The following is a 22,350-nucleotide window of genomic DNA, read 5'->3' as shown; positions in this document are numbered from 1 at the left end:
TGCCAAGGGGGTCCCGCCTGCTTCTTCCTTCTTGTTCCCAGAACACCTTTAGATTTCAAAAAGGACCATTTTTCCTTTGATATCCCCCCCCTCACTTTAGCAATGTGCTAATTCTCTCGTCTCTGTCCACTTCTCAAAGGAATTCTGTGGAGGACAGTAATTTTGCGTTCCCAATGGCCCTTACTGGATCACTCCTTGGTTCCCCATTGCTCCCTAATAGATCTGCACTTACCTATTCCTTAGAAATTCCCAGGAATTTCTTGTCCAACGCAGTTTTGCAGTTTGCATTTTCCGTTCATATCCCAAGTATTATCTGCATGCTACTGTTTATTTATGTCCACCATTCACTAACAGACTCTGGTACCCTAGGGATGACATTTTCTTCCATCCCTACCCAAAACTCAGGCTGTCATTTCAGTACCAGCCCAGGGCTCGTCCTGGCTGCCTCCCTACAAGACTGTGGGTGGTGTGTGTTCTTTTGTGGCTTGTTTTTAAATCAATAAATGGAATTGCCAGAGTATCAGAAGAGGCATTTCATAATTTAATAAAAACCCAGTAGTACCACACTAGAATGGGCTGCCTTTGAGGGCTGATAAAAACTTACACAATAACCTACTGTTTTTGTGGGGATGCTTTTGGTGGATACAAACCTGGTAAACCTTGGTTTTTTATTTATTTTTAAATCTGGCATTTGGCTTGGGCCTGGGGAGGGACATTTATGGTCTGGGGCTAGAGGGCCATAGAACCATGGAATTGTAGAGTTGGAAGGGACCCAAAAGGTTACCGAGTCCAATCCCTTGCAATGGATCAGGTCCAGTGGTGAGAGCCAAAGGATGGAAACAAGGGGATTTGTTATTGTTCTGGTCAGCAACTCTACCAAGCTAGGCGTTGCAGTCTCAACTCAATGGAAACAGCCCAAAATATTACACTGGATGCTTGGTACAGCTCACTCTGGAAAATAGCTAGAGTGGATAAAATCACATATCATATGAAATTTTGACAAGGACTAGGACCTCCAGACATTTCTTTTTTATTATTTTGTGTCATTCCTTTATGACATATAGAGTGGAACCATCATTTTCAAGGCAACCCTCTTCACAATCTTGGCAAATCTGGAACTATGCTTGATGATCTAATAATGTTGATTGTCTTTAATTTGGCTTTGTTGTTTTAACTCATGTGTAACTACTCATCCTGCCTATTTTATAGATTTATTTTTCATCTTTTTATTTTTGTCTGTTGTTATAATTGTTCTCTGTTTTATATACATTATAAAATGAAATAATTTTTTAAAAAACCACAAAAGAGGGATCTCTTTTTTTTTATGACTACCAATTACTGCAGTGCAGAAATGTCACATCTCCTTTTCATTCCCCTTTGCCTTTTCGTAATCAACAGAGTCTTCTTTGCTTGTCTTTGTCCAGCCAGCCAGAACAGCTGAATCCTCAAAGGGGGAAAGCATTTTTCAATGACACAAAGGAAAATATGCAACCACATTCAAGCATATAAATTTCTCTGCTGGAAGCCATTTGCAAACACAATCTATTTCCAAATGCTGACAACTCATACCAATATGACCAACATCTCAATTTGTATTATTTCAAGAAAGCAGATGTGTGTGGCTGGGAACAAGCTCCAGGAACAATCAGCAGAAATCAGTGCTATGTTAAAGATGAATTAACTTTTTTCTTTAAAAAAAATTCTTTTAGAATTTGTATTCCTTTAACTACGGTATGCCATGATGTTCAGCTTCCTGTGATGTTTGTATGATGATCATGACATTTTGATTTGTTTTGCCCACTTGGCTCTGCAAAATTAGATGTATTTCCAAACCAAACAAACTTTGCAGCTGATGTTACCTTTGACGAAAACAGGTGCAAAGAACATAAGAAGAACACCTTTCTCCAGAGGTGAAATACAAAATATTTGCATTGTGACACAATAGCCTTCGAGAGACATCAATGCATTGTTCCGAAGTCAGAGTTACACAAGGCAGGTTACAGGAAGGAAGCAGGTATTAGCAACCTGTTTCTTTGGACCAAAGAGCCAAATATATTTCATTTGTTGTCTAGTCCCACAAATCCCTATAATTTAAAAGTCAACGAGCTTATGAGTTTGGGGCTAACCTTGCTGGCACTGACTTGTTCTATCACAATAGCTTTGCTTTGAAGCAGTGGCATACCATGGGGGGGCACAGGGGCAGTTGCCCTGGCCACAAAATTGTTAGGGGGTGCAAAATTTCAACACCTGGTGCTGCCTCAATACAGCTGTGTGCTTCTGTCACTGGGCTCTGTTGAAAATGGCTTCTCAATGTGAACCAGGAAGTGACCTCTCCAGACAAAGGAGTGTCTCTTCTTTTCTTATCTCTGCAGCTGCAATCTCCAGGGTGACGTGGACGCCATTGGGCAGTTCAATGTGCATGTGTACTCCATCCATTTCTGTCCCTCCCACCCACCCCTCTGTGTGACTCCCAGGCACTGGCAACCCATGCTACACCACTGCTTTAAAGTGCTACCTAAAGGGAATCCAGGACTTGACAGAAGAACTTAATCTCAGTTACTATGAGGTTTGTTTATTTGTTTGTTTTACTAAATAGGCAATCAAGTTGCAGGACTGAAAGTCTGAGTGCTGAGCTCCACAGGTGATGTATGTTTTGCACTGGATGTGATGGTGGCAGAACTGCAATCAAACCTCCCAATTTAAAATGGATTAATTAAAAGCAACCTTGGCAGGGGTGAATGAGCCTGCTGCTCCCTACTCTACCACTGCCAATGGTTGTTATGAGGATAAAATGAGGAAGGGTAGAACCCTAGAACATAATGTTATAATAAATTGATTAAGCAAACAAACAAGCATGGAACAGCTCCCAAAGGTAGTGTCAGTTCTCACAAACAGCACTTCTATGTGAGAGTATTGCCAATAAATGCTGTGAGGGTGGGAACCAGCCCAGGCTCTTGGAAAGACAAGCAAGACAGAGCGAGTGTGAGGTGGTGGTTCTGCCTATTGTACCTCTCATGACCTCTTCTTTCAATCTGGGCAGTTCCAGCCAGTAGAGGGCAAGTAGATAACAGCAACAACCCACATGCTAAGAAGCACACTGAGGCAGGTGAGCTTCAGTTTTGGAACTGGCTATGGGTTAGTACAGTGACTCCCAACCTTTTTCAGACCAATGCCCCATTGGTTCCATAAGCTCATCCCCAATGCCCCCTACCCTGCTCTATAAAAAGCATTAATCAGAGTAGTGCAGCAGTTCCTCCTAGAGCGGGCTTCCTCAAGTTGGAAGATAGCTGGAAAATTCAGGACAGGTAAAAGGAAGTTACATAGTTTAATTATGTTTTTACTACTTTCCACAGGGGCAGTGATGGCCACCAACTTAACATAAGAACATAAGAATAACGCATCTAGTCCAACATCCTGTTCTCACAGTGGCCAGCCAAGGTGCCTGTGACCTGAGCAGGACCTGAGCACAAGAGACTGTGCATTCCCGTTGTTTCCAACAACTGGCATCTGGAAGCATTTCTGCCTCCAACTGTGGGACTAGAGCATAGCCATCATGGCTGGTAGCCATTGGTAGTCCTCTCCTCCATGAATTTGTTTTTTCAAGCTATTTATGTTGGTGGTCATCATTGTCTCCTGTGGCAACGAGTACCGAAGTCTAACAGTGTGCTGCATGAAGTGCTCTCTTTTCTCTGTCCGTGCTTCCAACCTTCAGTTTCATTGGATGTCCACGAGATCTAGTGATATGAGACAGGGTGGTGGCCCTTTTCTGCACCTTTTCCAAGTCTACAAAGGTAAAGGACCCCTGACAGTTAAGTCCAGTTGTGAACGACTCTGGGATTGCAGCGCTCATCTCGCTTTACTGGCCAAGTGAGCCGACATTTGTCTGCAGTTTTTTTCAGGATCATGTGGCCAGCATGACTAAGCCGCTTCTGGTGGAACCAGAGCAGTGCACGGAAACACCGTTTACCTTCCCGCCAGAGCGGTACCTATTTATCCACTTGCACTTTGATGTGCTTTTGAGCTGCTAGGTTGGCAGGAGCTGGGACCGAGCAGTGGGAGCTCACCTTGTCGCAGGGATTTGAACCGCCAACCTTCTGATTGGCAAGCCATAGGCTCAATGGTTTAGACCACAGCGGCACCTGCTGTCTACAATATTCATTTTGAGGTGCGTCAACCAGAACCGTAGACAATACTCAAAATATGGTTGCACTATGGATTTGTACAACAACATTATGATACCGGTTGTTTTATTTTCAATTCCTTTCCTAATGATCCCTAAGCATGGAGTTTGCCTTTTCACAGCCACTGCACACTGGGTTGACATCTTCATCAAGCTATCTACTATGACACCAAGGTCTTGCTTCTGCTCCATCACCTCCGGTTCAGACCCCATGAGGGTTTACATAAAATTATTATTATTATTATTATTGCATCAACATGCATCACTTTACACTTGTTTACAGTGAATGGCATTTGCCTCTTTACCGCCAATTCACCCTGTTTGGAGAGGTCATTCTGGAGCTCATTGCAATCTCTTTTCATTTAACAACCCTGAACAATCCAGTGTCATCAGCAATCCTGGCCACTTCACTGCTCACTTCTGACTCAAGATCGTATATGAATAAGCTTAAAAGGACCGGTCCCAATATGAATCCACTGTATACATCAGGGTCGTCCCTGATCGATCCTAGACAATTGCATGATCCTGATAGATCGCCTCCCCAACCCCCCAAAGGTCAACAACATTGGGTCTTCCTCCCCCCAAAAAGCTCAACTACCTTGGTCAATACAGTGGGTAGATCACTGCCAGTTTTTATTTAGTGCGAGCAGATCGCAGTCTCTTGGAAGTTGTACATGCCTGACATATACCTATTTGCTTGTTGAGATGCTGAAAGAATTCCAATAGAAGAAGAAGAAGAGTTTGGATTTGATATCCCGCCTTTCACTCCCCTTCAGGAGTCTCAAAGCGGCTAACATTCTCCTTTCCCTTCCTCTCCCACAACAAACACTCTGTGAGGTGAGGGGGGCTGAGAGACTTCAAAGAAGTGTGACTGGCCCAAGGTCACCCAGCAGCTGCATGTGGAGGAGCGGAGACGCGAACCCGGTTCCCCAGATTACGAGACTACAGATTAACCACTACACCACACTGGCTCTCCAATAGGTTTGTGAGACAGGCCTTTCCCTTGAAGAAGCCATACTGACTCGACTTCAGTAGTCTTGTTCTTCTGTGTGCTTGGTTATTTTATCTTTAACAATACTTACCAGAAGGTTTCCGGGGACAGACATTAAACTAACCAGCCTATAATTTCCAGGATCTCTCCTAGATCCCTGTTTTAAAAATTGGCATTACATTGGTTACTTTCTAGTCCTCAGGTATGGAGGCTGATCTGACGGACATGGTACATACTTTCGTTAGAAGAGTGGCAAATTCACATTTGAGTTCATTGAGAGCTTTCGGGTAGATGGCATCTGGACCCGACGGTTTGTCAGTTTTTATTTTGTCTGTTAGGCCTAGAATGTCATCTCGTCACTGCTACCTGTCTTAGTTCTTCAGACTCAACTCCTGCAAATGTTAGTTCAGATAGATTTTTAAAGAGGATTGGACAAATTCATGAAGGGTATAAGATTATAAATGGCTACTAGCCATGATAGCGATGCTCGGCCTCCGTGGCTGGAGGCAGCAATGCTTCTGAATACCAGTTGCTGGAAACTACAAGAGGGCAGAGTGCTCTTGTGCCCAGAACATGCTTGCCAGTTTCCAATGGGCATCTGGTTGACCACTGTGAGAACAGAAAGCTGGCCTAGATGGGCCACTGGCCTGATCCAGCAGCCTCTTCTTACATTCTTGTATGTTTTTAGCTTTTTGTATTTTTTCTGTGTTGTTTTAATCTGTGTAAGCCATCTTGAGTCTTGGCCTGGGGATAAGATGGGATATAAATAAATATTACTACTACTACTACTACTACTACTACTACTACTACTACTACTATTATTACTACTACTACTAATTGCATTCCTATTGAGATACAACAGGCACTCACTGTCTGCACTTCTTGGAAACATTTGAAGACATTTTTGTTCCTACAGTGAGGTCTAGCCCACCCATGAGAGCAGGTAAGGTGACCGCTTCAGTCAAAAGGATTCATAGGGGCAGCAGATCTGACCTCCAAGGACAGTGTTACCTGTTGTTGCTACTGCTGCTGCACTCCCCCTCCCCCGCCACCCTTGTTCCTGAGGTAGGTCTTCATTCACCCTTTTGTTCCTGGTGGGTGGGGAGGCCCTGTTCTGTGGTTTGCCCCAGGTGCCAACATGTCTTTGACCAGCCCTGCCAACAGGCTTCCCCAGCTGGATAAATGGGTCTTTATCACAAGTGTCCATACGTTAGGTTCCTAGTTTTGCTTTGTGTGTGTTTAAACAGTTTTTAATTTTGGGGTGTGTAAATCAGATGGTAGTTAGAAGGCAATTAATAGAATGATGGTAAAAAAGAACAACATACCCTCAGATGAAAATAGGGACATTTCTCACTCCCCCTGCAACTGACCCCCCCCCCATTTTTTGTCCCTCCACCTGGCACAGCATTTCCTATCAGAAAATTGGGGGGGGGGGGGAGCCGCCACCGCTACAGCAAAGGGACACAGCACACTTAATCCTGATTTTATTTTATTCTCTGAGAGATTTCAAAAAGAAAAACACACACCAATAAATAAATTTTAGAAAGGGGAATGATTTTTTTTAATGATATTTATTGAAATTTTACAGACAATAAAAGGTTACAAAATTAAAAATAAGAAATAAAAAAGAATAACAATAATGAAAAAGAGATACAAAAATACAAAGACAAAATACATAAAAAGTTTAAAAAAGTTAAAAAGAAATCAATATTTTCATGTCTTATATTTCATTTACTTGTTTCCTGACCTCCTCACACACCCCTTTTTTGTATTCCAGTTCACATGGTTAATTCAGCAAATCCTTACCCTCTATCATTTATCTTTACTCAATATCTTAACCTATTATAACTATATATTTTCAACCATTGTCAATCCGTATTTACATATTCTTGTTAATCTTTTTACCAATACCGCTTATTTTCAATCCAACATCCCTTTAACATTCATTAATTTTACAAACAAAAAACCACAAAACCAAGAACCTTTGTGCTCCACTCCTCCCTTTCTTCCTGTTTGGGGGGCTTTGCCCTCTGCCTGTGCCTCAGGGGCTTCACGTCATGCAGGGCTGGGCCTAGGCAGTGGCAGCCTCTCTTCTGCCTTGCCCATTCTCCAGCAGCTGCTATGAGCTGCCCAAGGGAGGTCAGCATTGGTGGCCACGGAGAGGCAACAGAATACTTTCTTGCAGCTGCAGCAGCCGCCACCACCATCCCTCAGAACAAGCAGCGGGTCATTCTCCACTCTGAGCTCAGTAGCAGCAGCACTGGCAGAGGAAATAGGGACATTCCAGCATCAAATCAAAAGCCAGGACAGCTTTTGTAATTCTGGGGTTATTCCTGGAAAATCAGGACACACAGAGGGTATGCAATAATCCATTCCTACTATATAAAGCTCCCAGATTTTTATGTATGACTGCCTTTGAATAATGCTGAAAAGTACCATGTAGAGGCCACCAAAAATAGCTCTGAGAATTTTAACCAGAGCAGGTCAGGTGGTGCAAATACTGTAACATCAGTGCATTATTATTCACTGGCTTTTTGTTGGCTTTCAGGCCCAATTCAGTGTTGTTTGGTGTTTAAATCTGGATGAGGAATCCTTTTCAGCCTGGGAGCCAGATTTTCTGGTAGAAGACCTCTGAGGGAGCACGTACCAGTGATGGGTGTGGCCAGATGCAAAAGTGGCCATAGCAACAGATGTGACACCTAGCCTGGGGCCACAGGTTGTATTCTAGCCATGCAAAAGTCAGAGGATTCTACACATACATGCAAACACTCTATAGATATCTCTCGCCATCCAGACAAGCAAGAGGCATTATCACAGTACAGTGATGCCAGGCAAAAGCGCTCAGGGTGTGTGTATGGGGAAAGGACTAATAAGGGACACAGCTTGGGGAAAGTCCTGAGGGCCAGGTAGATGTTTGTCATCCTGCCCACCAGTTCAGGGTTTGAATGGAGGGACTTGCTCCATGTCCTGTTGATGGCAGAGGCCCCCAGGCTGTGAACCCTCTGCTATAGGAGGTACAGTATGTCCATCTTCCTGGTGGCTTTTAAATGCTGGGTAAAAATGGGTATTTTTCCATTGCATTTTTTGAGGTGGATGTTTGTAAACATAAACTGTGAATCCTGTGTTGGGGAAAGCGGTGGGCAAAGGGGGAAAGAGTTAAGTACTTCCACCACCCCTCCACTTCAAATACCTTCCTCTCCACAATGCTTTGCATTTAATATTAGACCCCTCCCCTTGCTTTTTATTACACATGCCTGTGCTTGCATGCAATGCTTTCTTCAACCCTGCGACAATGGTTCTTTGGCCAGACTGTGCAACCTTTGTATTTGCTAAATAAATGATAGGTTCATCTAGCAAGCAATAGCTAAGTCCAGCCCTACAAATGTGTGTAATCACAAAGCTCTGGAGGTGGAGCAATAGAAGAGCTTGCAGCTTTGGGCGTGGGGTGGGTTCCCTTTCTTGGTAGTGTTTGTGTTGGTTTAATTCCAGGCAGAGTGTTTTAGGAAAACAGCATGGATGTCAGATTTCCAAGTCAGATGAACTTAAGAGCAGGAAAGAAAGAAAGAAAGAAAGAAAGAAAGAAAGAAAGAAAGAAAGAAAGAGTTCTTCTGGATCAGACACAAGTCAAGGCCTTTCATGCCCAGCATTGTGGCCAACCAGATGCCTGTGGGGGGAACCCACAAGTCAGACTTGAGGGTAACAGATTTCCCAGCAACTGGAATTCAGAGATCTACCTGGAGGTAGCATACAGCCACCAAAATTGATAAAGGTAAAGGTACCCCTGACAATTAGGTTCAGTCGCAGACTCTGGGGTTGCATTGCTCATCTCTCTCTGTAGGCCGAGGGAGCCAGCGTTTGTCCGCAGACAGCTTTCGGGTCATGTGGCCAGCATAACTAAGCCACTTCTGGCAAACCAGAGCAGTGCATGGAACCGCCAACCTTATGATCAGCAAGCCCAAGGCTCTGTGGTTTAGACCACAGCACCACCCGTGTCCCTACCAACATTGGTAGTCATTGATAAACTTATCCTGCATGAAAAATCCCATTTTATCTCATGATGTCATGTGGGAGGGCATTCCATAGTTTAACTATGTGAAGCGTGAAGACAGCCTTCCTTTTCTTTGTACTGAATCTTCCTCCATTTCCATTCAGAGGGAGAAAAATGTCTATCCATTTCCCACATACAATGCAAAACTGGCAGGGAGAGGCAGAGAACCCAGCAGAGCCAATGATGGGTGGAGCCAACTAATTCCAGCCCACCTTCCCACCCACCTCTGCTTACTTCTAGAAGAGACAATATTAAGAGGGGGGTGCTGACAGTGTCTCCCCTACCTCAACTGGACTAGTTTTAAGAAGGCAGGCAGGTGGGGAGTGACTGAGTGCAGACTCAGGTTTATTTATAATTTATTCCATAAAATTTGTACACCGCTTGTTTGTAAAAAAGAGAGAGAGAAGCAACATCCCTTAAAGAGGTTTACAAAAAAGATAAAACAATAAAATTATCAGTAATAAAAATAACAATAATTAAAGGCTTCTGAAAAGTTAAAACAGACTAAAAGTAAATTCAACCCATCTCTAACACCTGGGCAGGCTTGCCTAAGCAATGTTTTAGCAGGTGCAGAAAAGCGCACAGTGAAGACACCTGCCTGATGTCAATAGGCAGGGAGTTCCAGGGTGTAGGTGCTGCTACACTAAAATATTTGAGTTCTTACCAATGCAGAATGGGTATCATGTGGCATCTGTAATAGTTCCAAGTCCACCGATCAAAGCAGTCAAGTGGACATATATGGGGTTGGCAGAGCAGCCCTTCATTTGCCTGGATGGATTCAGTCTCTACCGAATCCTCTGCCATGTCTCTCTTATTCATTTCCCTCCTAATCTATATATATATATATATAAAGACCAGGAGTTGTAACCTTTCCTTGGGGAGTTTGCTCCAGTCCATTGATAATTCTGGTTGCCTTTTGCTGATGTTCATCAGCTCTACCATATTCTTTTTGAGATATGCATACCAGAGCCATGGATGGTGTTTCAAGTTTGAGTGCTTTGCTGAATCAAAGAAAGGGTCGAAGAAAGGGTCATTTTAATAGTGGCATGAAGTTTAATCCTAGTTTAAATTAAGCACAGATTATTCTGACCTAAGGGTAGCTGAATACAGCCTGTAAAACTATGTGGTCTATTTCTTCTTCTTGATTTTCATATATTATCATATATAACACTGTTTCTAACACTGTTTTGCTTGTAAGTCTCCCAGGGAATATTTATTGAAGGGAAGATATATACAGTACAGTGATACCTCAGTTTACGAATTTATGGTAATCCGTTCCGGAAGTCCGTTCTTAAACAAAAACTGTTCTTAAACTGAGCTATGCTTTCCCTAATGAGGCCTCCCGCCACCGGTGCCCTTCCACCATTCGGATGTCATAGTGCTGGTTAGGCCTTCTTGTAAACCATAGCAGAAAGGTCAGTTTGAGTACCTCTCTCTGTGTGTGAGTGAAGAGGTGGAGAATGTTTCAGGCACACAGACACACTCAAATCTATCTCTTCTAGGTGAGGTCAGCAGTGAAATGGTTGTTGTGCTTCCATTTTATTTTACCTTTTGCTAAGCTTTCTAGGAGTGTTCTTTGCTTTTTCCTTGTGTGTGTGTGGGGGGGGGGGAGTACCGCTCCCTGATCCCAAGGGGAGGGGCTGCATGGCCCCTTGGCTCCCTAGAGGGAAGTGAAAGCTGCTTCCAATGGGCTGTCAGGACTTTTGGGTTTCGCAGGGGAAGCAGAAAAAAACAACAAAAGTTCACAGCAGAAATCAAGGGGAGGGGAGCTATTTTCTTCCTGGCGTGGTAAGAGGTCTTGCATTTATAGCTCCCCAACCCCTTCCTTAAACCACCAGAGTTCACTGCTGAGACACTTGGCACAGCCATCCCGATTTCCCCTGACCCACTGGATGGGTGCCCATCCTTTCCCTGTCACAGCACCACCAGCCAGCCTTCTTGGCTCCCACTCCTCAGGGTCTGAGTCTGGCAGACACCTGAGAGTCAAGGAGGCAGCATTCAGATCGCCTTCTTATCCAAATGTCATCTGCTGCTGGTGGGAGAGGGGAAAAGGACTCTGGTTGCTGCTGCCCTCACATACAGGGCAGGGAGGTCTGGAGCAGCAGCAGCTGCCCCATGAGATTTCAATCCTTATGGATCTTCTGGAGGCAGGCGTGTGTGTTGCCTGGGGGGAAATGCTGCAGCCATCTCACAAGAGCAATCAGTAACAAAATAAAAGCAGTAACAATATAACAACAATTTATTATGATGGATCAAAATGCGAGAGCTTCACATGGTCTTCTGTGGAAGTAAATGCGCGTGGGCACACTGCTTGCGAAACACCCCCCCCCCCATCTCAAAGGCATCAACCTGTTTACTGATGGGGGGGGAGTAGGAAGGAAAGAAGGTAGTAGGAAGGAGCCATTTTGCTAAATCTTTCTCCCCTTCCTCTTTCACTGAGCCCACTCAATAGGAGACTTTTTTTTTAAAGAAAAGATAAAATAAGCTACCCAGTTCTTGAAAATGTCCTACCTTCTTTGAAATTTGTTTTGTTGTATGATGAGGACCCAATATGTGCCAAGCAGATGTCTGGGCAGAGGTAGTGGTGAATCCTCGCTTGCTGGCTTAATGTAGACTGGGTACGTTTATTTGGAAGGCCCGTTGTATTCAATGGGTTTTACTCCCAGGTAAGTATGTTTAGAGTGCTAGTGACGAAGCCGAACAGCGCAATCCTCTCCATACCTGCTCAGAAGTAAGCCCTGCTGTGCTCAGTAGGGCTTACTTCCCGGTGTGTCATTGCTGAAGAGTGGCGGCGGCGTGGGGGGCGGGGAATCATGCATCCGCTCAGGCAGGGCAGGAATTGCTTTGCTCACCTTCACTTTTGGGGACTTACACTCTCTCCATTCCTCCAAACGTGTCTGATCACGCGCTCAAGACCAGTTTTCTACTACTACGACACTGAGTAGTGGTGGCGAAACATTTTTTTACACGCGCAAGCATTTTTCACCGTACAATAAGGTGACCTATATTTTAGACGCCATTTCACCCATTTAGCAACCTAACCCACTGCTGTCATGGGGGGGGGGCGCAGTGGATTATCCCTGATTCTCCCAATCTCGGGGTTAATCTGTCGCCTCCCGTCGTCGGCCAAGCCTCGGTGAACACACCACGCCGCAACCTTGCGGGCAGGGGGAAACGGGACACCTAGACAAGTGAGGGGGCGATTCCAGAGCCCCCGAATCGCCTGCCTCCCCCCAGCCGAGACGCGGCCGCTCGAATTTTTCCTCCTTAAATCCAACCATGATTTAAGAGGAGCTGCAAGTGCGCGCAGTTGTTGTTTCTCCTGGTGGGCGAGGGCTGCCATTACTCTCCCCCTCGGTTTCCTTGGAGGAAAACAAAGGCCCCCAACACACCCCCACCCCTTGGCTGCAGGTGCTGCACTCCTATGCCCTTCGTATTCAGAGGCAAGGCCCACCAATACATTCTGGGCGATTGACAGCTGAGCTGAGCCCGGATTGCAACCGCCGGAGCGGTACCTTTGCAGAGCGGGTGGGGGGCGACCCCATCGCTCGCATCCTCCGCGGCCTCCTTCCTTTTGCACAAACAGCCTACCACCCTCCGGTAGGACGGAGACGTGACACCCCCGAGGCAGCTTCCGGTGGAGAATCGGGGCCGTGCAAGGCGGCGGCAGCGGCGGCAGCAGCGGCGGGGACGACAGTTCCGGACGCGCTGCCTCCCCGCCCGCCCGCCGTGAGCGTCTCCAAGCAGAGCCGCGCGTGTTTTGATCCAAGCGGGAGGCAGCTCGGCAAGGCGGAGGGGCGTGGCGAGGCTTGTCTGGGCTGGACACGGAGGGGGAGGGTCCCTCTCGCTGCGGCAGCAGGAGGAGGAGGCGGCGGCGGCGGCGGCGGGATGACTACGGGGGAAGCTAGAGGAGGAGACCGAGGAGGAGAGGCAGGCAGCGGAGCAGGAGGAGGCGTGAGGGACCGGCTTGCAAGCGAGCTACAGCGTTAGCAGCCAAAGCACCAGCACCAGCTCCTCCTCCTCTTGCCGATCCGAGGAGCTCGACCGGCGGGCGCGATGGCACTGCGGAGTCAGGAGCAAGCGCTGTCAGAGAAGGGGGCCCTGGAAGACGAAGGGGAGGAGGGCGAAGGAGGGGAAGCCGCGGCTGGCGGCGCTGTGGTGGCCAGAGGGGGCCCTCCGGGGGCCGCGGCGCAGGGCTTCACGCCCCCCGAAGGAGGCTTCGGCTGGGTGGTGGTCCTGGCTGCCACCTGGTGCAACGGCTCCATCTTCGGTATCCACAACTCCTTCGGGATGCTCTACGTCTTGCTGCAGGACGACGGGGCCGCCGAAGACCCCTCGCTGAAGTTTAAGACAGGTGAGCGTCCGTAAGGGGCGGCTGCAAGGGTTAGGGGAGACCACTGCGCGGTTGGAGAGAGCTAACAGCGCTGACACTCCGGCCTGCTGGATTTAGGGGAGCCTAGGTAGGCGGGCCAGAAGTAGATGGTAGTAAAAAGGTGTGGGGGTTTTGGAGGGGGTGGGAGGTAGGATGCTTCCTTCAAAAGTTCCGCTGGGGAGCTTGATCGGCAGGCCACCCTCTCAACACCCCTGGTTTAGGGTTGCGGTGTGGAGTCCATCGCCTCAGTGCCGGTCATAGCTGTCAACTTTTCCCTTTTAAAAGGGAAATTCTCTTATTCCGAATAGGATTACTCGCAAGAAAAGGGAAAAGTTGACAGCTATGGTGCCGGTTTCCTGCCACCGCTCCTCGCTGCTTGAAAACTTCCCACAGTTGCAAAAGCTACTCTGAATCCCCCGAGCAATGACAACAAAAATAACAGCGAAACGTGTACAGCGCCGAGCGTGCTGCCGGCGCCTGATAGTAAATAATAGCGGCAGTGTATACATTCACCCACGAGGAGGAGATGTGCGATTTTGGTCTCTCTGAGCATCAGAGCGGCTTGGAAGTCTTAGAGCCTCCCGGTTCCTTAGCAGCAGCCTATTAAGAACAGGAACACACACACACACATACACACACATTTTGATCCTATTTTGAACGTTTAAAAACCTCCCTCTCCCCTCCTCTTTAGTGTGCAGGCCAATTAACCCTGTTGCTTGCAAGCAGTGTATTTTTCGGAATCATAGTATTCATTTCTCTAGTCGTGCTACCTATCTGCAAATCATATTTGTATTCTGTATCTGGAGATGGTACTTTACACACCTCCTTCCCCTAGGGAAGCTTGGAAGCCAAACTATAGGGAGAAAATGTGGCGAATGTATAATGCTAGAATGACTCTAGGAGTCCTGGAAGCTCAGCCTGGCACTCACCCATCTCAGTCTCATTGTACATCTTGTATTGAGAACATTTTAGGTACATTACTTAGACCAGCGTGTGCCAACGGGATGGCAGGCAATAGCCTGCACAGCGGCAAGGTTCCAAAACGTGATGGGAGCTTAGCCATACTGGTCAGGACTGATGGGAATTGTAGTCCAACATTTCGGGGGTGAACCAGGGTGATGAAGGCTGGAATATACTGTTCCTTCCTGGAGAACCTATAATCTTTCTTGGTTGACATGTCAAATGAGAAGTGGGGTGGTGGAAGAATCTGCTGGTATTGGAAGTCCAGATAAGATGAGGGCCTAGAGCTTGGGATAGTGGTGGAGTCAGTGAACCTGTGGCCCTCCCAGTGTTTTTGAGTATAATTCTCATCACTGCTTACTATTGGCCATGCTGTTGAGGGATAGAGTCCAGCAACATCTGGAATCCTACAGGTTTCCTAACCTGCCTTAAGAGGATCATTTTGTACCAGTGATGAATTGTAGGTTCCAGTTACTGTTAATAAGGAAGACAAGAAATTATGCACAATGGCTTTGGATCATTGTTGTGTTTTAGTTTTGTTATGGTGGTGGCGGTGCTATCAACAGTTTTATTGTTTAGCTCCATCAAAACAGTTCTAAACTTACAATGCTGAAGTTGTTCACCATTTAACATATCTGGTTACATTTGTGCCCTCCAGATGTTGGGGCTTGAACTTCCGTTCGCTCCAGACAGCATTTCCTGAAGAGCACCAAGTTGCCAAAGGCTACAACAGATGTATCTGAGTGTAGGAAACTTTGAAACCGTAATGTTGAAACTACCCCATAAATCCGGATGGTGAAAGACTTTGGAATGGAAGCAAACTGAGTTTGTTTAGGGTGTTCCTATCCTGGCTCTTGATTCTTGGACAGGAGTTCCAATTTCTTGTAATGTTTCACTTGTAGTTTTGGTGGGTTTTGTGTGTGTAATGGAATCAGCAGCAGGGTGGTTGATAGCTCCACCGCCCCCGCCACTTAGTAGGGAAACATTTAGTTTAACACTGATGTATGTAAACAAACAACTCTTGTGAACAAGGCCGGGTCAAGCAATATTGCCGCTCCAGGGGAAACTTAATTTTGCTGCCCTAGGCCTGCACTGTGTCGTTTTGAGGCTGGGAGATTTTACCATACTTCTGGAAAGGCTTTTAAAAATGCAGCCCTTTGCCCTGTGAATGGGGAAGGGACAGGGATGACAACTTGGAAAATTTATCCTTGGGACGCACCTATTCCCTGTACCTTATCTTAGTTGTCTCAAATTTCTCAGACATGTGAGTGTAGCCACCCATATCCCCTCTAAAGCATTTTGAATGTGGCTCCTCCTGAATGCCAGCTCTCCATAGAAGGCTGTCTCTGCATATGAATTTTTAAATGTATACACACACAGCTCTTGCATCAAAATGGCTATTTTCAGAATTCTGTTTCTACTTGGAAGGGGAAAGTCTGCAAGGGCTGAGGGACTGTGCGGTGCCAGTTGCTCCCAGGATGAGTTCTCCCTAGTGAATCCTGTTGAGTATCACGTGCAACTGAACCATTTCATGCAAGGTGCCTCATGCATATGTTATTAATTATGTAACTGGCAGCAATTGCTTATGCAAAAATGCAGCAGTTCCAGGGTTTTCCCATCCCTGACAGGGAATTCTCAGACATTTTTGGCTTGCTCCTTTCAGAGGTTTGGATCTTGTGAAATTCCCTCTTGCTTGATTTTCCACTAACGTACCTTGTAGTGCAGACGAGTCTCAACTTACACTGGGGTTATGTTCGAGAGATAGTGCGTAAAGCCAACATTGTGCATAATCAAAACACATTGGGTTCAATGGCAAATGAGATTCCCAAAGTCTTTTTCTCCTGAATGCGCCACCCTTTAATTTTTAAAAATTATTTTGCCAACCATGTAAAGCTGAACGTGCACAAGTTAAATGTGTGTAATTTTCAAGTTAAATCTGCTATTTTTGTGCAGAAGGAATTGCTACTAATTCATTTGCTGACATACACACTTAATATTAGTTACCTTGTAATGGCCTTGGAAAAGAGGGAGAAAGCCAGTACTTCCAATTTAAACAAGCTCCTTTACCTGGTCATGTGGAGATGATTTTAACTCTCCACAGGTGACATAGTCCCCCCCCTCCCATTACTTGAATGTATTCTGTTCAGAAACTTCCTGCTAAGTTTATGGTTCTGTAGAAGGTCAGACCCCTGCTACCCAATAGACACCAATGAGTCTCATTTGATCTTTCACTGGGTTTTGTGAACAGATACACTGGGGAATCCCAGTCCAGATGAATTTGAGTATCTTCTAGGACTTACCATTTCATCAGTGTAAATTTGATTATTTTTAGTTTTTTCTTTTTTCAACAACCCAAACGTGTAGTAGCAGGGTATTACCATTTACCAGGGTATACAGGAAACAAAAACAATAAATAATAATAATAATAATAATAATAATAATAATAATAATAATAATAATGTTTTAAAAAAGTAAAGGACCCCTGGATGGTTAAGTCCAATCAAAGGTGACTATGGGGTTGTGGTGCTCATCTCACTTTTCAGGCCGAGGGAGCTGGCGTTTGTCCACAGACAGCTTTCTGGGTCATGTGGCCAGCATGACTAAGCCACTTCTGGCGCAACTGAACACTGTGACAGAAACCAGAGCACATGGAAATACTGTTTACCTTCTTGCCGCAATTGTACCTATATATCTACTTGCGCTGCTATGCTTTTGAACTGCTAGGTTGGCAGAAGCTGGGACAGAGCAATGGGAGCTCACCCCATCGTGTATATTCGAACTGCCAACCTTCTGATCAGCAAGCCCAAGAGGTTCGGTGACACACCAATACAAATAAAGGCACCCATATTTCTCAAGCTGCTCTGGATGGTGAATGCTAAACATCTAAGTCCAAAGCATAGGAAATATAATCCCACCAAATGACCTAGGGGCGTTCTGGATCCTGCACCCTCCTGAAATCATGCACTTTGTGTGCAATTTTTCGGCAGTAGTCCAAGTCCAGAAGTTCTTACACTGCAAAGACAAATACAGGTTTTTTTTAAAAAGTTTTTCTGTTGCTGCGCTGTTGAAATCGTAGCTACAGCTAACATCTATGTCAAAAGCTCTTTTTATTTTATGCATTTAAAGGAGCTGTCCACTTGTAAAAGATTGTAGGGTTGCTGGAAGTGGTGACTGTGTGGAGATGGTTCACTTTTTGATTCTGGGCTGCTTCACATGTTGAAAGGCAGCAAATGCATGTCTTGCTCCACCCAGCCGAAACCCAAATCTTGTTTCCAGATTGTTCCATTTTTGTTTCTCTAATATGAAATACTTTCAGGCATTGATTACTTTTTGGAGAGAACTGCTTGCAATCAGAGAACTGGTTGCAATAGGAGTATACTGGAAATTTTGCAAGAGTCAATAGTTCCTTTGGAATATAGTTCCCCCAAGCAACAGTCTTATGTCTTTTCAGACATCATTTTAGTCCAAACTTGCATTTGATTATCCACTTATGATTGTTTATTGTATGCTGGTCGTGCTGTATTGTGACTTGATTAGCTTGGGCTGCAACCACGGATGTTGCAAGTTACTTAATGATTCAGGGACATAAGCCCTTAGGTACAAATTTGCATATGCTGACATGCATGTATGGAGAAGAATTTAGAATACAAGCCAACTAATTTCCAGTCCAAAACACCCCTAATATTTTTTTCAGCTAATTTGTACCTTGAGCCAGAGCATCAGCTCCTGTTCAATTGGTTTACTCTAGTTAATTTCCCAATAGATCCTGCTCCTTATCAATTCCCTTCTCCTCAGTTATAAGTATGTAAGTAAAAGTTAACAGTTCAGTTACTAAACATCATGTAAAATTCATAAATATTTAAATCAAGTTCCTGCTGTAAACATTTCAATATGTAATAGCAGTAAGAAGTCCAAAGAATTACAGCTCTCTCAGGTCGGCATGCACAGCCATTAATGTGGTGATAATGCAGGGTACCAAGACTTAACCATAGCCCACAAAACCCTTCATGTCAACTCTGCCCTCTCATCATCACAGGCTAAAACAGAGGTGGATGAAAGAGGCAGCCTTTTTCACTACCCTGACTAATATAGCCCAGCTTGTAAAGTGCCTTCACAGGGTACCAATGGTGCATTTTGAGATAGTGGATGAGCTGCTCCTGGCTCCTGGGGAAACATAGGTCTATGATTCATGTGTTTGCAAATGCATTTGACACATTTCTGCTTTACATTCTTTGATGTACAGTCCCATTGTAGTTGTACAACTAAAATGTAATGAGTAAAGTGGACCAGTGCACCAGGGTTCACCTACCCAAACTGCTTTTACACCACGTTCAGCAGGGTAAAGGTTATATGGAATAACGGGAAATTCAGGTCAGACACTGTTGTTCCAAATAAACTTGAACAGAAGTTAATGAGCTTTGTCATTAACTGTCTTTTGGTTCGTTGACTTTTTTTTACAAGAAGGCTGAACTCAATGCCGAAAGATGCAACGCAGGTTCTGGCAAAAAGATGTAGTCATGTCAGCTTGCCTCTTAATTCTCCTAAAGTGAAAATGGAATTGTTTTTGTTTCAGCCCATCAGGCACCACCAGCAGAGTAACAGTATTGTGTTGTGCTCTCCCTGACAATAAACCTTCAAAGTCAGCTGTGGTTATTCCCATTTTGCACATTGGGTATGGGAGAGACTGAGACTAGGAACAATTAACTTGCTCAAAACTGTGCTCAAAACTGTAGCAGGGCAAATGCAGGCATATTGGATCCCAGCCACTGCTGCATTTTAATAAAATGAAAATCTGAGTCCACAAACCATTGAGATACTTCTTCAGTATTCATTATCTGTGGTGCAGTATTCTTATGTGTGTGATGCTGAATCCTAAGGATTGCTTTGGCTTGACCATGTGACTGAAAATACTGAATTTAACACAATGGGAGGCAGTGGAAGGGAGAGGGAGAGAAACAGGAGGAATATGTGATCATTTTAGTTATGCATACTTTGGCTTAATTGCTGCACAGGATGGCTGTGCTGGCTGGGGCTGATGGGAGTTGTAGTCCAAAATAGCTGGAAGACACCACACTGGGGAAGGCTGCACTAAGGTTCTCAGGGCAAGACCTAAACTTTCTCCCAGCAGTGGTCCTGAGTGCACCTCTGTTCAACGTGGTTAGCAGGCAGCAATACAAGTCATTCCTGCACTTTCCTTGATCCCCAGTGCACACACTTACATACATATTATATAGCTGCCTGCCAACTGCTGCAAGTACCTGGCAGGCAGCAAAATAGAGTAGTAAATGGGAGGACCTGGGGACTGGATTATAAGTTGGAAGCAAGAAAAGTTCACAAAATAGGAGGAGTAAATAGCTCTTAAGGACCCCAGGGATTGAAACTCATTTACCAATCACAGCTCTGACCTCACCCATTGCCTTAAAACACTGGCAGGCGAGTTCAGTTCCCATAAAATGACCCCCCTTGCTAGATACTCCATAGGCTCAAGGAGATGGACAGGCCTCTGCTTGAGAGCTTAGTAATGAAGTGGACAAGGTAAAGGGGAGGGGGCAGAGGCCGGCTGTCCTGTCCATGTTTACTTTGCTGGAACGTGGCAGAGCTAGGAATGCAAGTTGGACCCAGGGACTACTTGAATCAGCAGCTAGTATGCCTTCAGTGAAGAAATAGCTTCCTAGGGAGGTCATGTGGTTAGAAAGTTCCAAAATGACTACAGTTTTTTTGTAATTGTGTCATTGAATGAAAACATATTTCAAATGGCTTGTTTGTTTGTTTGCTTGCTTGTTAGTTTAAAGCGGACCTTTTTATTCTAGCTTTTGAGGGATTTTGTATGCATTCGTTCTTTTTTTGGTTTTGGGGGGGATAGAAACTATTTTTACCTATTTGAATTTTCACTTTAGAGGTTCACTTCGATAAGAATCCTGCAATTCCTGTCTTGCAAGGCCTCTCTTGCTTAGCCAGTCTTCCACCATTCCTTCCAGCCCCAAAGCTTCATAGACTTCCGTCACTCAGGAAGGTCCTCCCCCCTCAAACCTTCTGTTCTAGTGTGAAACATAATTCACATGCCTGAGCCACTTGGGTAGATTCTTCTTATTATTATTTTACACATTGGTTTCAAACAAAGTTGTATTTAGTTGTGTGCATTAGTTTTCTGCTTCTGCCAGCTTGTTACTTAGCTGACCTGGTCTGAAATGGGAGTCCTGTTTGGAGGATCCTGCCCTGAGGCTAAGGACTGTTCTCCCCTTTGTCCTAAGCCTTTGTTTAAGCTGTACGTCTTTCGACCGCAGGTGGAGGCTTGCACGTTCGAATGCCTCTCTGTACAAAATAATCCTCTGCTCACCCCCCCCCCAAGTTTTGGGGACAGGACTACAGTGGTACCTTGGGTTAAGAACTTAATTTGTTCCCGAGGTCTGTTCTTAACCTGAAACAGTTCTTAACCTGACATACCACTTTAGCTAATGGGGCCTCCCGCTGCCGTCGCGCCGCCGTAGCACAATTTCTGTTCTCATCCTGAAGCAAAGTTCTTAACACAAGGTACTATTTCTGCATTAGTGGAGTCTGCAACCTGAAGTGTCTGTAACCCAAGGTACCACTGTACTCTAGATCCTTACATGTAGTTTACCTTTGCAGAGTGATTTTTTAAAAAATATGACCCAGCAATCTATTGCATGGGCCTCCCCCGGCAGCCTAAAGTGGCATAGCAAAATGCATGTTGACTACCTTAGGGAAAACAAAGCCTAAAGTATGGTCTGTTCCATCCTGTGGCCACAGCATTCTGCAAACCTAAAATAATAGCTGGAAAAATTCCATTTTTGTATGCATTTTTGTACATTTTCTGAGCTGAGAACTGTGTTGTAAAATTCAGAGAAGTATAAGAAACAAAGAGATAACAGTGCCCTGTTCTGTGCACGGGAAGTACAGATTGGGCCAGTTTGCTTTAAAATGTGGACCTTGAGTATCCTTAACTAGTACTGGGAGGCTTGGTTCAAATCCTCACTCAGCCATGATGCTTGTTGAGTGTGTCTGTCTTTCAGGAAAGCCTGCCTTGCAGGGTTCTAGATTCGTGCTGGTCTGACGCAGTAGAAATATATTTTAAAAATTTTAAAAATTATTCAGTAGCACCTTAGAGACCAACTAAGTTTGTTCTTGGTATGAGCTTTCGTGTGCATGCACACTTCTACCTTTCAGGGTGGTTCTGCTGATAAAAGGGATGGGAGAGAACTTTGCATGCCTCCTTAAGTGCTTTGGTTTGACATGAATGAAGCAAACCCTGTGTGGCAATATATTTCTCATTTTCCAACTGCCCATTCTTATTTGGTCAAAACAGAACCATATACCCACAAGAAGTAGGTACTGGGAGGCTTGGAGAGTCCCCACAGTTTGCAAAAGTACAACAAAATGAAATCCCAGTCAGAATTGAGCATGCCCAGTAGCTACATAATTCTTGCTGAGGATTGGAAGGGGGTAGAAACGGGATTGAGGGAATGGAATGGAATATCCTGGAATAAGGCATGGCTGACTGAGCACTGTACACTGCAGCATTTTATTGCAGCTTCCATGTCTTAATAACATATGTTCTTGAAAGCTGCTTATCCCCCCGGTCTTTACAGGAAAGACATATCCTAACATTTTATTTTTATGGGACCACCTCATTGTGATATAGAGGAGTTGAAAAGGCATATCACTGGGCATGTTAGTGCCTAAACTTCCAGTAAACGTTGTATTTTACTTTGACAATCTGCCACAGGCTAAGCATGGGTCAGAAATTTACTGCAAGTTCCTTCTCTGGCACTGACTCACTT

The 22,350-nt window shown here is 45.0% G+C and overlaps 1 protein-coding gene across 1 annotated transcript in view; it reads left to right on the top strand.

The window, feature by feature from the left end:
* The first annotated feature begins 13,085 nt into the window (after positions 1-13,085).
* Positions 13,086-22,350, top strand: part of SLC16A2 (solute carrier family 16 member 2) — a 92,440-nt gene continuing 83,175 nt past the window's right edge. The window contains exon 1 of the mRNA XM_081178794.1: positions 13,086-13,573. Coding sequence (XP_081034920.1) covers positions 13,276-13,573 — 298 coding nt within the window. The 5' untranslated portion in view covers positions 13,086-13,275. The remainder of the gene's footprint in view (positions 13,574-22,350) is intronic.

This window comes from Podarcis bocagei (assembly GCF_964188305.1).
Source record: "Podarcis bocagei genome assembly, chromosome: Z".
Classification (NCBI taxonomy): domain Eukaryota; kingdom Metazoa; phylum Chordata; class Lepidosauria; order Squamata; family Lacertidae; genus Podarcis; species Podarcis bocagei.
This window is presented reverse-complemented; position numbering and strand designations above follow the sequence as displayed.